The 13,472-nt window shown below is 45.0% G+C and overlaps 1 protein-coding gene across 1 annotated transcript in view; it reads right to left on the bottom strand.

The window, feature by feature from the left end:
- The window catches only part of LOC124616271 (solute carrier family 12 member 6), a 255,635-nt gene that overhangs the window by 172,532 nt on the left and 69,631 nt on the right, over positions 1–13,472 (bottom strand). Inside the window, exon 3 of the mRNA XM_047144575.1 lies at positions 3,297–3,548. Coding sequence (XP_047000531.1) covers positions 3,297–3,548 — 252 coding nt within the window. The remainder of the gene's footprint in view (positions 1–3,296; positions 3,549–13,472) is intronic.

The following is a 13,472-nucleotide window of genomic DNA, read 5'->3' as shown; positions in this document are numbered from 1 at the left end:
TTCGACATGCTGCCATGAACAGAAAAATTACAGAAGTGGCCATCGCAACAACAAAGTGGTCAACACAACAACAGATACTTTTCTTGTTGTTGTTGTTGTGGTCTTCAGTCCTGAGACTGGTTTGATGCAGCTCTCCACGCTACCATATCCTGTGCAAGCTTCTTCATCTCCCAGTATCTACTGCAACCTACATCCTTCTGAATCTGCTTCGTGCATTCATCTCTTGGTCTCCCTCTACGATTTTTACCCTCCACACTGATCTCCAATGCTAAATTTGTGATCCCTCGATGCCCGAAAACATGTCCTACCAACCGCTCCCTTCTTCTGGTCAAGTTGTGCCACAAACTCCTCTTCTCCCCAATTCTATTCAATACCTCCTCATTAGTTATGTGATCTACCCATCTAACCTTCAGCATTCTTCTGTAGCACCACATTTCGAAAGCTTCTATTCTCTTCTTGTCCAAACTATTTATCGTCCATGTTTCACTTCCATACATGGCTACACTCCATAGAAATACTTTCAGAAACGACTTCCTGACACTTAAATCTATATTCGATGTTAACAAATTTCTCTTCTTCAGAAACGCTTTCCTTGCCGTTGCCAGTCTACATTTTATATACTCTCTACTTCGACCATCATCAGTTATTTTGCTCCCCGAATAGCAAAACTCCTTTACTACTTTAAGTGTCTCATTTCCTAGCCTAATTCCCTCAGCATCACCCGACTTAATTCGGCTACATTCCATTATCCTTGTTTTGCTTTTGTTGAGTTTCATCTTATATCCTCCTTTCAAGACACTGTCCATTCCGTTCAACTGCTCTTCCAGGTCCTTTGCTGTCTCTGACAGAATTACAATGTCATCGGCGAACCTCAAAGTTTTTATTTCTTCTCCATGGATTTTAATACCTATTCCGAACTTTTCTTTTGTTTCCTTTACTGCTTGCTCAATATACAGATTGAATAACATCGGGGACAGGCTACAACCCTGTCTCACTCCCTTCCCAACCACTGCTTCCCTTTCATGTCCCCTGACTCTTATAACTGCCATCTGGTTTCTGTACAAATTGTAAATAGCCTTTCACTCCCTGTATTTCACCTCTGCCACCTTTAGAATTTGAAACAGAGTATTCCAGTCAACATTGTCAAACGCTTTCTCTAAGTCTACAAATTCTAGAAACGTAGGTTTGCCTTTTCTTAATCTTTGTTCTAAGATAAGTCGTCAGGTCAGTATTGCCTCTCGTGTTCCAATATTTCTACGGAATCCAAACTGATCTTCCCCGAGGTCAGCTTCTACCAGTTTTTCCATTCGTCTGTAAAGAATTGATGTTAATATTTTGCAGCTGTGACTTATAAAACTGATAGTGCGGTAATTTTCACATCTGTCAACACCTGCATTCTTTGGGATTGGAATTATTATATTCTTCTTGAAGTCTGAGGGAATTTCGCCTGTCTCATTCATCTTGCTCACCAGATGGTAGAGTTTTGTCAGGACTGGCTCTCCCAAGGCCGTCAGTAGTTCTAATGGAATGTTGTCTACTCCTGGGGCCTTCTTTCGACTTTTCTTACCCATGAACAAATGGTGCTTTTATAAGGCGCCTAAGGTCCGCCCAAGATCCCATCCAATGTAAAAGAACCAAACGATTTGCTGAATTTGTCTTGGCTGGAGGAAGTGCGCACTGTTTAAATTTTGACCCTGTACTGCACGTTACCTATTGTATGCCAAGATTCAGGCTCCACAAAAAATTTGTTTCAATATAAAAGCCGAGTTAGTAGCAGAGTAAAATAACGAATCTCTTAGCAACCGGAACTGTTATTCATCGATTCAGTACATAGTTGCGGGGCAGCAACGATCCCCAAACATGGGGGAACTAATATTACAACTTGGCTATATGGCTTCGGCCCCGGGAGTAGACAACATTCCATTAGAACAACCGACAGCCTTCGGAGAGCCAGTCCTGACAAAACTCTACCATATGGTGAGCAAGATGTATGAGACATGCGAAATTCCCTCAGACTTCAAGAATAACATAATAATTCCAATCCCAAAGAAAGCAGGTGTTGACAGATGTGAAAATTACCGAACTATCAGTTTAATAAAGTCACAGCTGCAAAATACTAACACGAATTCTTTACAGACAAATGGAAAAACTGGTAGAAGCCGACCTCGGGGAAGATCAGTTTCGATTCCTTAGAAATGTTGGAACACGTGAGGCAATACTGACCCTACGACTTACCTTAGAAGAAAGATTAAGGAAAGGCAAATCTACGTTTCTAGCATTTGTAGACTTAGAGAAAGCTTTTGACAATGTTGACTGGAATACTCTCTTTCAAATTATGAAGGTGGCAGGGGTAAAATACAGGGTGCGAAAGGCTATTTACAATTTGTACAGAAACCAGATGGCAGTTATAAGAGTCGAGGGACGTGAAAGGGAAGCAGTGGTTGGGAAGGGAGTGAGACAGGGTTGTAGCCTCTCCCCGATTATATTCAATTTGTATATTGAGCAAGCATTAAAGGAAACAAAAGAAAAGTTCGAAGTAGGTAATCCATGGAGAAGAAATAAAAACTTTGAGGTTCGCCGATGACATAATAATTCTGTCAGATACAGCAAAGTACTTGGAAGAGCAGTTGAACGGAATGGGCAGTGTCTTGAAAGGAGGATATAAGATGAACATCAACAAAAGCAAAACGAGAATAATGGAGTGTAGTCGAATTAAGTCAGGTGATGCAGAGGGAATTAGATTAGGAAATGAGACACTTAAAGTAGTAAAGGAGTTAAGCGTCAGGAAGTGGTATCTGAAAGTATTTGTATGGAGTGTAGCCATGTATGGAAGTGAAACATGGACGATAAATAGTTTAGACAAGAAGAGAATAGAAGCTTTCGAAATGTGGTGCTACAGAAGAATGCTGAAGATTAGATGGGTAGATCACATAACTAATGAGGAGGTATTGAATAGAATTGGGGAGGAGATTGTGGCACAACTTGACCAGAAGAAGGGATCGGTTGGTAGGACATGTTCTGAGGCATCAAGGGATCACCAATTTAGTACTGGAGAGCAGCGTGGAGGGTAAAAACCGTAGTAGAGGGAGACCAAGAGATGAATACACTAAGCAGATTCAGAAGGATATAGGCTGCAACAGGTACTGGGAGATGAAGAAGCTCGCACAGGATAGAGTAGCATGGAGGGCTGCATCAAACCAGTCTCAGGACTGATGACCACAACAACAACAACAACAACAACATATGGCTTCGATGCTTCATCTGAAGCGGCCGGAAGTATAATGGCGGGTACTTACGACGCAGCAGCAGGTGAGCACGATGAGGAACCCCATAAAGGCGCCGGCGGTGCCGACGACCCAGGTGAGACGGATGAAGAGGATGACGCCGAATATGTTCTGTATGCAGGGCAGGTAGACGCCGATGAGGGTGCCCATGCGCGCGGACGGCGCAGGCTTGGCGTCAGGGTCGGTGGCGGCGGGGATGGTGTTGCTGTAGTTGGCGAGCGAGGAGATGAGCGTCGACACCCGCGGCCGGTCCTCCATCTCCTCCTGCCGGCAGAGGGCGCAACGGTACAGTTTTCAACACCATTCTGTCATTACTCAGGTGTTGAGATGAACCAGCGGACAGGTGACTCAACAGTAGTTTTGAGATATATTGAAGAAAAGAAAGAAAAAAAAACTGTACAGTGATGAATAGCATCACTCCCAGTCCTTAAAGTTACCCCACATGCCCATCAGGAAGAACACCAAAATCCGTAATCACAGAATAAAGGCAAAGAACAAAAAATGGTAATGGAAAATGACTAACACATCCCGTTTTTGATTTAAATAACGGTCTACAACTACTACATCTACGTTTATACTCCGCAAGCCACCCAACTGTGTGTGGCTGAGGGCACTTAACGTGCCACTGTCATTACCTCCCTTTCCTGTTCCAGTCGCGTATGGTTCGCGGGAAGAACGACTGCCGAAAAGCCTCCGTGCGCGCTCGAATCTCTAATTTTACATTCGTGATCTCCTCGGGAGGTGTAAGTAGGGGGAAGCAATATATTCGATACCTCATCCAGAAACGCACCCTCTCGAAACCTGGACAGCAAGCTACACCGCGATGCAGAGCGCCTCTTGCAGAGTCTGCCACTTGAGTTTGCTAAAATTCTCCGTAACGCTATCACGTTTACCAAATAACCCTGTGACGAAACGAGCTGCTCTTCTTTGAATCTTCTGTATCTCCTCTGTCAACCCGACCTGGTACGGATCCCACACTGATGAGCAATACTCAAGTATAGGTCGAACGAATGTTTTGTAAGCCACCTCCTTTGTTGATGGACTACATTTTCTAAGGACTCTCCTAATGAATCTCAACCTGGCACCCACCTTACGAACAATTAATTTTATATGATCATTCCACTTCAGATCGTTCCGCACGCATACTCCCAGATATTTTACAGAAGTAACTGCTACCAGTGTTTGTTCCGCTACCATATAATCATACAATGTATTCGCAATACATTACATTTGCCTATGTTAAGGGTCAGTTGCCACTCCCTGCACCAAGTGCCTATACGCTGCAGATCTTTCTGCATTTCGCTGCAATTTTCTAATGCTGCAACTTCTCTGTATACTACAGCATCATCCGCGAAAAGCCGCATGGAACTTCCGACACTATCTACTAGGTCATTTATATATATTGTGAAAAGCAATGGTCCCATAACACTCCCCTGTGGCACGCCACAGGTTACTTTAACGTCTGTAGACGTCTCTCCATTGAGAACAACATGCTGTGTTCTGTTTGCTAAAAACTCTTCAATCCAGCCACACAGCTGGTCTGATATTCCGTAGGCTCTTACTTTGTTTATCAGGCGACAGTGCGGAACTGTATCGAACGCCTTCCGGAAGTCAAGGAAAATGGCATCTACCTGTGAGCCTGTATCTAATATTTTCTGGGTCTCATGAACAAATAAAGCGAGTTGGGTTTCACACTATCGCTGTTTCCGGAATCCATGTTGATTCCCACAAAGTAGATTCTGGGTTTCCAAAAATGACATGATACGCGAGAAAAAAAACATGCTCTAAAATTCTACAACAGATCGATGTCAGAGATATAGGGCTATAGTTTTGCGCATCTGCTCGACGACCCTTCTTGAAGACTGGGACTACCTGTGCTCTTTTCCAATCATTTGGAACCTTCCGTTCCTCTAGAGACTTGCGGTACGCGGCTGTTAGAAGGGGGCAAGTTCTTTCGCATACTCTGTGTAGAATCGAACTGGTATCCCGTCAGGTCCTGTGGACTTTCCTCTGTTAAGTGATTTCAGTTGCTTTTCTATTCCTTGGACACTTATTTCGATGTCAGCCATTTTTTCGTTTGTGCAAGGATTTAGTGAAGGAAATGCAGTGCGGTCTTCCTCTGTGAAACAGCTTTGGAAAAAGGTGTTTAGTATTTCTGCTTTACGCGTGTCATCCTGTGTTTCAATGCCATAAATACCACGTAACTGTATTTTCAAACAAAATATTCTTTTTTATCATTTCAACACGTTTGTACACATTCCTATTACTTGTATAAATATTCATAATTAAACATTACATACCTAAATAGGCAATATAATGTCAGTCAATATCCTTTATAGTACCTTGATTTACAGCATGGGAGATTTTAAATGTCAAATCACACAATCTACAGCCATCTAAATTTCCAGTTTTATTTTATTTTTGCTAGCAGTTTCAGTGTTACACTACGACTTCAGCCCTCCTTGTAGGAAGGATCTCACCTCTTGTACAATCAAAACTGGGGCCAGCATACAGTCACTGGTATCCGTACACTTCTTTTAAGCACAGTTATCCTCTCGATCATCACTTGCACTCGACATTCTGGCGGTTGCACCGTTATTAACGTAACGAAATTTACATTTGCAACGCCTTACCTCGCGAAACCATTAACATGTGATTTTGCAATGTTAATCACTTAAATGTCACCCAGTTAAAAGTGTTCAAGAAATTAAATTACTCTACATTAATTATGTTTTGGTGTTGCGATTTCTTTCCGTCAGTGTATTGCGTACAGAGGATACAAACAATGAGCATTTCATGACTATTTACTTGCAATCTGCACCTGTTCCCCTTTTAGGAACAATGTTTCCTTTCCAGTTGGTACGCTCCCAATCCACAACCTTCTTTTATCACATTTCTCGTTCACAATTCAGGGCGTCGTTTGTTCCTTCTAAATTCATGTAAATTGTCATCACCGAAGACATTTTGAAATCTCACAACTGTTTACTGCAGCCAGAAGTTCTTTCGTGCGGTATAGGGACATGTCTCTGTGACAACTCCTCTTTCTGCACGAAACGAAATTTCAACACTAGTGTACATAGGGAAAAAGTCACTCAATTAGTCCCATTTTAGAATCAACAGATGCAGAATCGTGTGAAAAGAACTACAGTAATAACTCATACCCCAAAAATGACGACAAGCCCCGTTTATTATCTCCACGTCTCAGTTGTTAGCTGATCGCTCGGCGTTGCCGGTTACTTATTTTTATGCCGTTCCATCGCTACCCCTACCCCACTGTACAAGGGAAGTAAGGCTATACCTTTCCCCTACGCTTCCCGCTCCCTGCGGTTCGTGTTTGCCTGAAGTCGTGTCGTGTGCCTTTCGACCGTATTGAGCCCTCCTGTTGCATGTGTAACCCATGACATCTTCCAAAGTAGAGATGGGTCGAACTCGTTCATTCCCGTGAAGTACTTCATTCATTTCACTCTTTGCCGAGAAGTGTTCAAATGAAGTAGTTCATTCATGAAGTACGGAAGCCTGGCGAAGTTGTCCAGTTCGCCGCTCAGCCGCGGCTACGCTCGCTTCGCCTCGCTCGTACAATAAAGCTTCGTAATACTTCACAATTTTACCAACAGATGGCCGAACTACGAAGTAACGTCCACGCAACGTTTTGCGTCTTACAGCGTCTGAGTTAACTTAAATACAGCATGGTCGAAGAGGACAAAGGAAAGATAAATAGAGAAGCCTGTCACATATAAAGAAGGTATTACGTTTAACCTTGCTCGACATTTTCTCATGAAGCGCCAAAAAGAGTCTTCATCTAACAAGTGAAATCTTATTTGTTGTATTTATGGACTGAAAACTAGGGCTACTAACGAAATTCAGTCCAATTTTATGTTCCTTTTAAAATTTAATCCAAAATAGAATGAGTATGTTTACCACTGTCAAAAGTCTATATACCTACGTTACGTAATTATTCAGAAGTTTTCCTGTAGATTTTATTTTTGTTGAGAATAATAACCCTCTAAATTCAAAACGCAAACTGTCACCTGTAGTCATTGGTACGATTTCAGGTAAAACCCCTCTTTATTTTATTCGGAAAGCAATTTTTGTGTCTGTTCACGCTTATACAATGGCTAGCAACTCGCGATCGCGTAGAAGTAGTGAAATTTGGGGTTTCTTCGCTGATTTAGGTGATGGGAAAGCAAAGTGCAACTGTTGTTGTCAGTGTATTTCACCGCGCGATTCGTCGACAGGCAGTAGAGGGAGGACTGAAGTGAAGGGAGAATGAGTGACGTAGCGCCAATGTAGTGGGAGAGGGAGAGGGGAAGAGAGTGAGTGAACGAACTAGAAAAAAAGTGTGGAGTGTGCTATCTGTGGAGAGTTTGAAGTACCAGCTCATTGAAATTGAGTGGTTAGTTCACACTTCACTGGAGTGAAGCGTTCATTTGAACGACTCATTCACGAGCTCCCCATCACTATTCCAAAGTTTCCAGTGATACAACGCCACAGTGTTGGATTAATTTTTTGAGGCCAGGAGGGGGAAAACATACGATTTCTGTTGAAGGGAGAGTCTATGGCGTGATTACCAGAATACATTGGGTGTGTGAGCACTAGCAAGCTGTGATGCCGACGTTCAGAGTTAACCCAGTCACAGCTCTGACGCCCGTCGTTGCCATAATCCACTGCGATTTCACTGCGTTTCTTGAGTGAATACATGGCTATTGACGCCTGTGTTCTCATCGATGACTGGCGAGTGAGTTAATAGTTACACTACAGTTGCCAGTTTACTGAGGAGTTTTGAGAGTACGTTTTAAAAAAAGGTGACAGTGAAAAATAATGGTTCGCTCTGCGATCGCGCGTTGTTCTAACCACTTCAGGCAACGGATATAGCTACGAAATGTGTTTCACATAATACATAAGGACAATCAGACGAAATAGAAATGGATAAATGGTCGTAAATGTGCCGTTTCGTTTTCAGTTGCACATGCAAGCGTGTGCTCGATACATTTTACATATTTGGATTATGAAAAGGTTTGAAAAATTAAATTCTGTCTTCCGCCGACTGAAGTTTAAGCCTGAAGATGTTCCAATTCCGCACCGCTATAGACAACACGACATTGCAGTGGCTGTGTTGTTATTCGCAGATAATAAGCAGCGACTTTCAATTAAAATGTCCTCCCCTGTACGGGACTTACACCATGTACGTAAGAGTACAGGCTGTTACGCAGGAACGACGACATATTAAAGTTTGGGTCTGGCCGTGAATTGTGCACTGATAGCCAAAGCAGTTAGGTAACCCCTTGTGGTTAGTGGGAAATCCGGTTTCGCGTGCCAGTCCGGTACAAAGTTTTCATTGTCGTCATTTCATTGTACAGCTGATGGTGTCCATATTCGCAACTGCGAATGCATTTCAATTCTTTCATGACGGCTGTAGTCGTCACATGAACTCTACTTATCGTATTTATCCGCCGATACTGGGCAAACGACTTTCAAGTAAAATGTCTCCCCTGTATGGGAATGTACATAATGGATGTACGAGTACAGGATGGAGACACATGGTTGCCGACATACGGAAGTTTGGCTCTGGACGTGAGTCGAGCTCGGATAGCCAAACGTAAGGCGACCGCTCGCGATAAGCGTGAAATCCGGGTTTGAATCCTCGTCCTGCACAAATTTTCAATGTCACTCCACTATACGGTAGTCCACAATCGCAACTGCGAATACATTCCATGTATTTAATGACTCCTGTAGTTGCCGCAGTGCCCGATCCATCGGACATGCATGCGTATCTCTGGCACTGTGAAGAGACAACAGCTGCACAGAGACGCCAAACGGCTTTATATTGCGGCAGTGACTGATGAGTTTTGGCAGGACGCGTGTGTAGGGGAGATACGTGCCACGAGAAAAAACAGGACACAGTCTTCCTGGGGACTGTAGTAGCTAGACCGTCCGTGTACTTTTTCCTGGCGCACTGACCACTTGGGGTTGACGGTTATTAGAACGAGAGGCTAGTTAGGCGTAATGGATGATTTTCCACTCTCTTATTTATTTAAATGGTGGTTTACCAGATTTTCAACCGGTCGGGGTGGCCGAGCGGTTCTAGGCGCTACAGTCTGGAACCGCGCGACCGCTACGTGCGTGTGAGTGATGTCCTTAGGTTAGTTAGGTTTAAGTAGCTCTAAGTTCTAGGGGACTGATGACCTCAGAAGTTGACTCCCATAGTGCTCAGAGCCTTTTTTTTCTTTCTTTTTTAAACCAGATTTTCAGTGTTTCGCGATTTATAATCCCTTAAGCTAGACGATGTCTCTTGGTGGCCAGGTACGTCTCTAGTAGATCTGAGGATTTCAAACAGTGCTTCTTCGTCGATGTATTCGCTTAAATAATGATTCTCATTCTCTAGCGTTTCCGATAATTAGCGAATATCATTCTCATAATTAAACCAGTACGTGATACTAGACAAAGTTTCATGTAGCTCATGGTGTTAAACAGCGTCTTCTTCTTCCCTGTCATTTGTGTCCTGTGCGCCTCCGGAGCTGAGTGGCCAGTCTGCCGCCGGCCGTGCTACGGAACGACAGGCGCCAGCGCTCTGCTAGCGAGGCACGTGTCGATGATGATAATGATGTTTGTTTTGTGGAGCGCTCGACTGCACGGTTACCAGCGCACGTACAAAGTACCAATCTTTGCTCAGTCCAATCTCGCCATGTTCACGAATGATGATGAAATGATGAGGACACCACAAACACCCAGTCCCTGGGAAGAGAAAATCCCCAACCCGGCCTGGAATGGACCCTGTGATCCAGAGGCAACAATGCTAGCCACTAGACCACGAACTGTGGACGCACGTGTCGTGTGTTGTGTTTACTTCGTCCGCTTCAAGCACCGACTTCCTTATAGGTCAGCATGGCGCACAGCAATCGCAAAACGAATTTATGTTTCACCTTTTGTTCAAACTTTGACCGTCCCAAGGAGCTTGACACCAGTGACGGATCATGGGCATGAATTTTGGGGAGGTCAGCAAACACACAGGGCAACACCTTTCCTTCCCCTATTGGACACATACCTAGCTTTCCTAACGACTATTTGCTCCCTAGTGCTGGCGGTTTAAGAGAAATAACACAAGCTAATATCTTTCGCTCTCAATGACAAAAGTGCATTAAGGTTCACAGTAAAAACAATTACTACTACTACTATTACTACTACTAACAAAGGCCTCCCTTGCCTCCTCTGATCAGCTGCTACTGCTTGACACTGAACGGGACGATGTTAAAATACCACCACAAGATCTAATCGGAAGGCAATTGTCCCTATTTAGTAGTGTCACAGGGTGCTACAGGAGGCCAAACGTGGACCAGCTTAAATTATGGTAACGGGCCCTTAGTTTCTGTCATTCTGACAGCAACGCAGGGCCAGTTATCATCATTCAAGCCGGTTTTGGCACACAAACGATACGAACGTTCGAGTTGACATTCCAACTACCTGCGGACGCCATCACTGTGGCGCTCCAGCCATACAGCAATGTCCTGGAACATGTCGCCGAACGGTGAGTACAGTTCCGAACCTATCACGTCTTAAAAGGCGTCAGGTAGATTCGTATCGGTCTGCAGAGTCGCGTGCTCTCCTACCTTTGTATCGGGGGGGTTGCTGTGACATCATAATGTAATGACAGTCAGCCCAGCAACTGTTCTGGTTGCAGGAAGGAGGGCCATTTGGAATCTGAATGCGTCCAACGAGGTGTCGTGCAGCTCACATTGTCAGAAGCGTGCAGCTCACATTGTCAGAAGCGTCCGTGCCACCCACTCTGACCGTACCAGTAACTTACACGGTGGCCCTCGCCATGCTTACAGCGCCGCCCAGCCTGTCGGGTCTTCTCTCCGATCGGCATGTCCCCCCATCCTACCACCCTTCGGATGATGCAGTCGCTCCACCTGACGACACGGCCGCCACCCGGACTCCGTCACAGACGTCTCTCCCCATGCTTGATTTCTTCATAGTACCAATCGAAGCCTTCGAACCACATCGACACTCCTCCTTGCCGCCGTCCGGTGTGTGAACAACGCTCGCCGCAATGGCGGAAACTTCGTCGTCGCGCGCCCACAGGTCTTCACGAAACTCTTACCCATGATGATGGAGAAACAGTCCAACCAGCCAACGGTCTCACACAAATGTAAGTGGATGGCACTAGTGATGACCCAACACGTTTTGCTGGACAGGCAACCAGTGGAGACTGACACAAGCATAGTATCGACCAATGCACAAGCTGAGACACATTCCTCCTTGTTGATGCCTCATGATCACTCTCAACAAGATGACCCTCAGCACAGGGGTGTGCGGGGAGGACGAAGGACTCCTCCACAAAACTATCAACCCCCCCCCCCCCCCCAAAGAGGTTGTCCATTAATACAGGATAGCCATACAGTGACCAGCAGAACGGGCCCTCCTTGCAGTCCCCATTCCACACCACCCCTGGCGAGGGTAGACATGCGTCCATTACTGCTAGCACAGTCTTACCAGTTCGCCACTCTGAACATCAATATTACTGGCACCGTACCAAAGCTGCAGCTCCTCCATGATATACTTTGGGCATCTGATGTCAATGTCGCCCTTCGTCAGGGTGTTCTTGTCACCATGCTACCATCAGTTTATGGGTATGCCACATAAACTTCTGTAGACAGTCAGTCAGGATATGGAGTGGCCTTTTACATATGTGAATGGATCTCTATCATGGACACAAAACTCCTCACAGCCATCAGGGGCACGGCTGCAATCATCTTCGACACGCGCGTCATGAATATCTACGCCCCAACTGGCTCCACGAATTGTTGGCAGCATTCCAAGTTATTCACATACGACATAGCTCCCCTGTTTCTCGGTTGCTATGATCGCTTCTTTGAGGGTGGTGATAGCAAAAGCATCCTCCACCTGACGAACTAGATACCTGGTTCTAATAATTTCCGGGTATGCAGCCGGATCCCGTCGACATTCTGCCACGATATTTCGGCCCAGAGACGTCCGGCCATCATCAGGTGAGTACACAACTACTGAAGAGCCCAGGTGCAGTCGCGGTATTTATGCCGAATCTCGCGCTTGTCTGTCCATGAACGATGTATAGAACATGAAAGATACACCCGTCTGCGGCAACCGTCAAAATCGGCAGTAGCAGAGCACTGTATTTCTTTGGGACATTCAATGGAATACAATGTAACAAAAATTTTATCCCCGGTTTCCGGTTTTTGGGATTCCGTAATCAAGGAATCAGTGGAAATACGTCTTGCCAATAATCTTATAAATCGAGACAACGGTTTTCAGCTGGATAAAAATTGGAATCCTGTTATTAAAATTATACAATCACAGAGGAATCGACAGTGTCATTCGATACTCAATGACTAGATGAACCTTTATTTCCACCACCGAGGGCAGCACGTACAACTCGGCTATGCTGCGCATGTCAACACCTGACGCATGCGCTGTAGGATGCCAGTACATTTCACAAGCGCGAGATTCGGCATAAATACCGCGACTGCAACTGGGCTCTTCAGTAGTTGTGTACTCACCTGATGATGGCCGGACGTCTCTGGGCCGAAATATCGTGGCAGAATGTCGACGGGATCCGGCTGCAAACCCGGAAATTATTAGAAGAAGAAATACGCCGGGAAAATTTCAGAAGTCACATTAGATACCTGGTTGTTCACCGTGTCCAATGCTGCATACCTTGGTCGACGACTTTCATCTCATTGACGTTTGGGACAAGTTTCATGGCGACACACCTGGTTACATTTATTATACTGAATATTCTGCGAGCAGGCTCAACTAATTTTACGTCTCTGTCCACCTTGGAAACGTAGTCTCCCAAGCAGAAAAATTGTCCCTTGCGTTTTCAGACCATTGCGTCATCTGAACGCTCACTCTACCACCTCAGTCGGTCTGGCACAGCAAAAGGTTCTGGAAGCTTAACACACTTCCCTTCTTGGAGATCCGCACTGCCAACAATGTATTGCAACTATATGGGCATTTGCGAAAAGCATCTCCCAGGGCACATGTCCAAGTTGCACTAGTGGCTCAAGTATGCAAAACCTGCAATCACACAGGTCTTCACGCAATATGCCAAGGAAGCAGTGGCGTGGCGTTGGGACACTATCAACTTTCACTACATCGTCCTTCACAAGCTCAGTGCACTCCCCCCGTCACCCAATGTCCTTAGAGAACACC

Source organism: Schistocerca americana, chromosome 5, assembly GCF_021461395.2.
Source record: "Schistocerca americana isolate TAMUIC-IGC-003095 chromosome 5, iqSchAmer2.1, whole genome shotgun sequence".
Lineage (NCBI taxonomy): Eukaryota > Metazoa > Arthropoda > Insecta > Orthoptera > Acrididae > Schistocerca > Schistocerca americana.
This window is presented reverse-complemented; position numbering and strand designations above follow the sequence as displayed.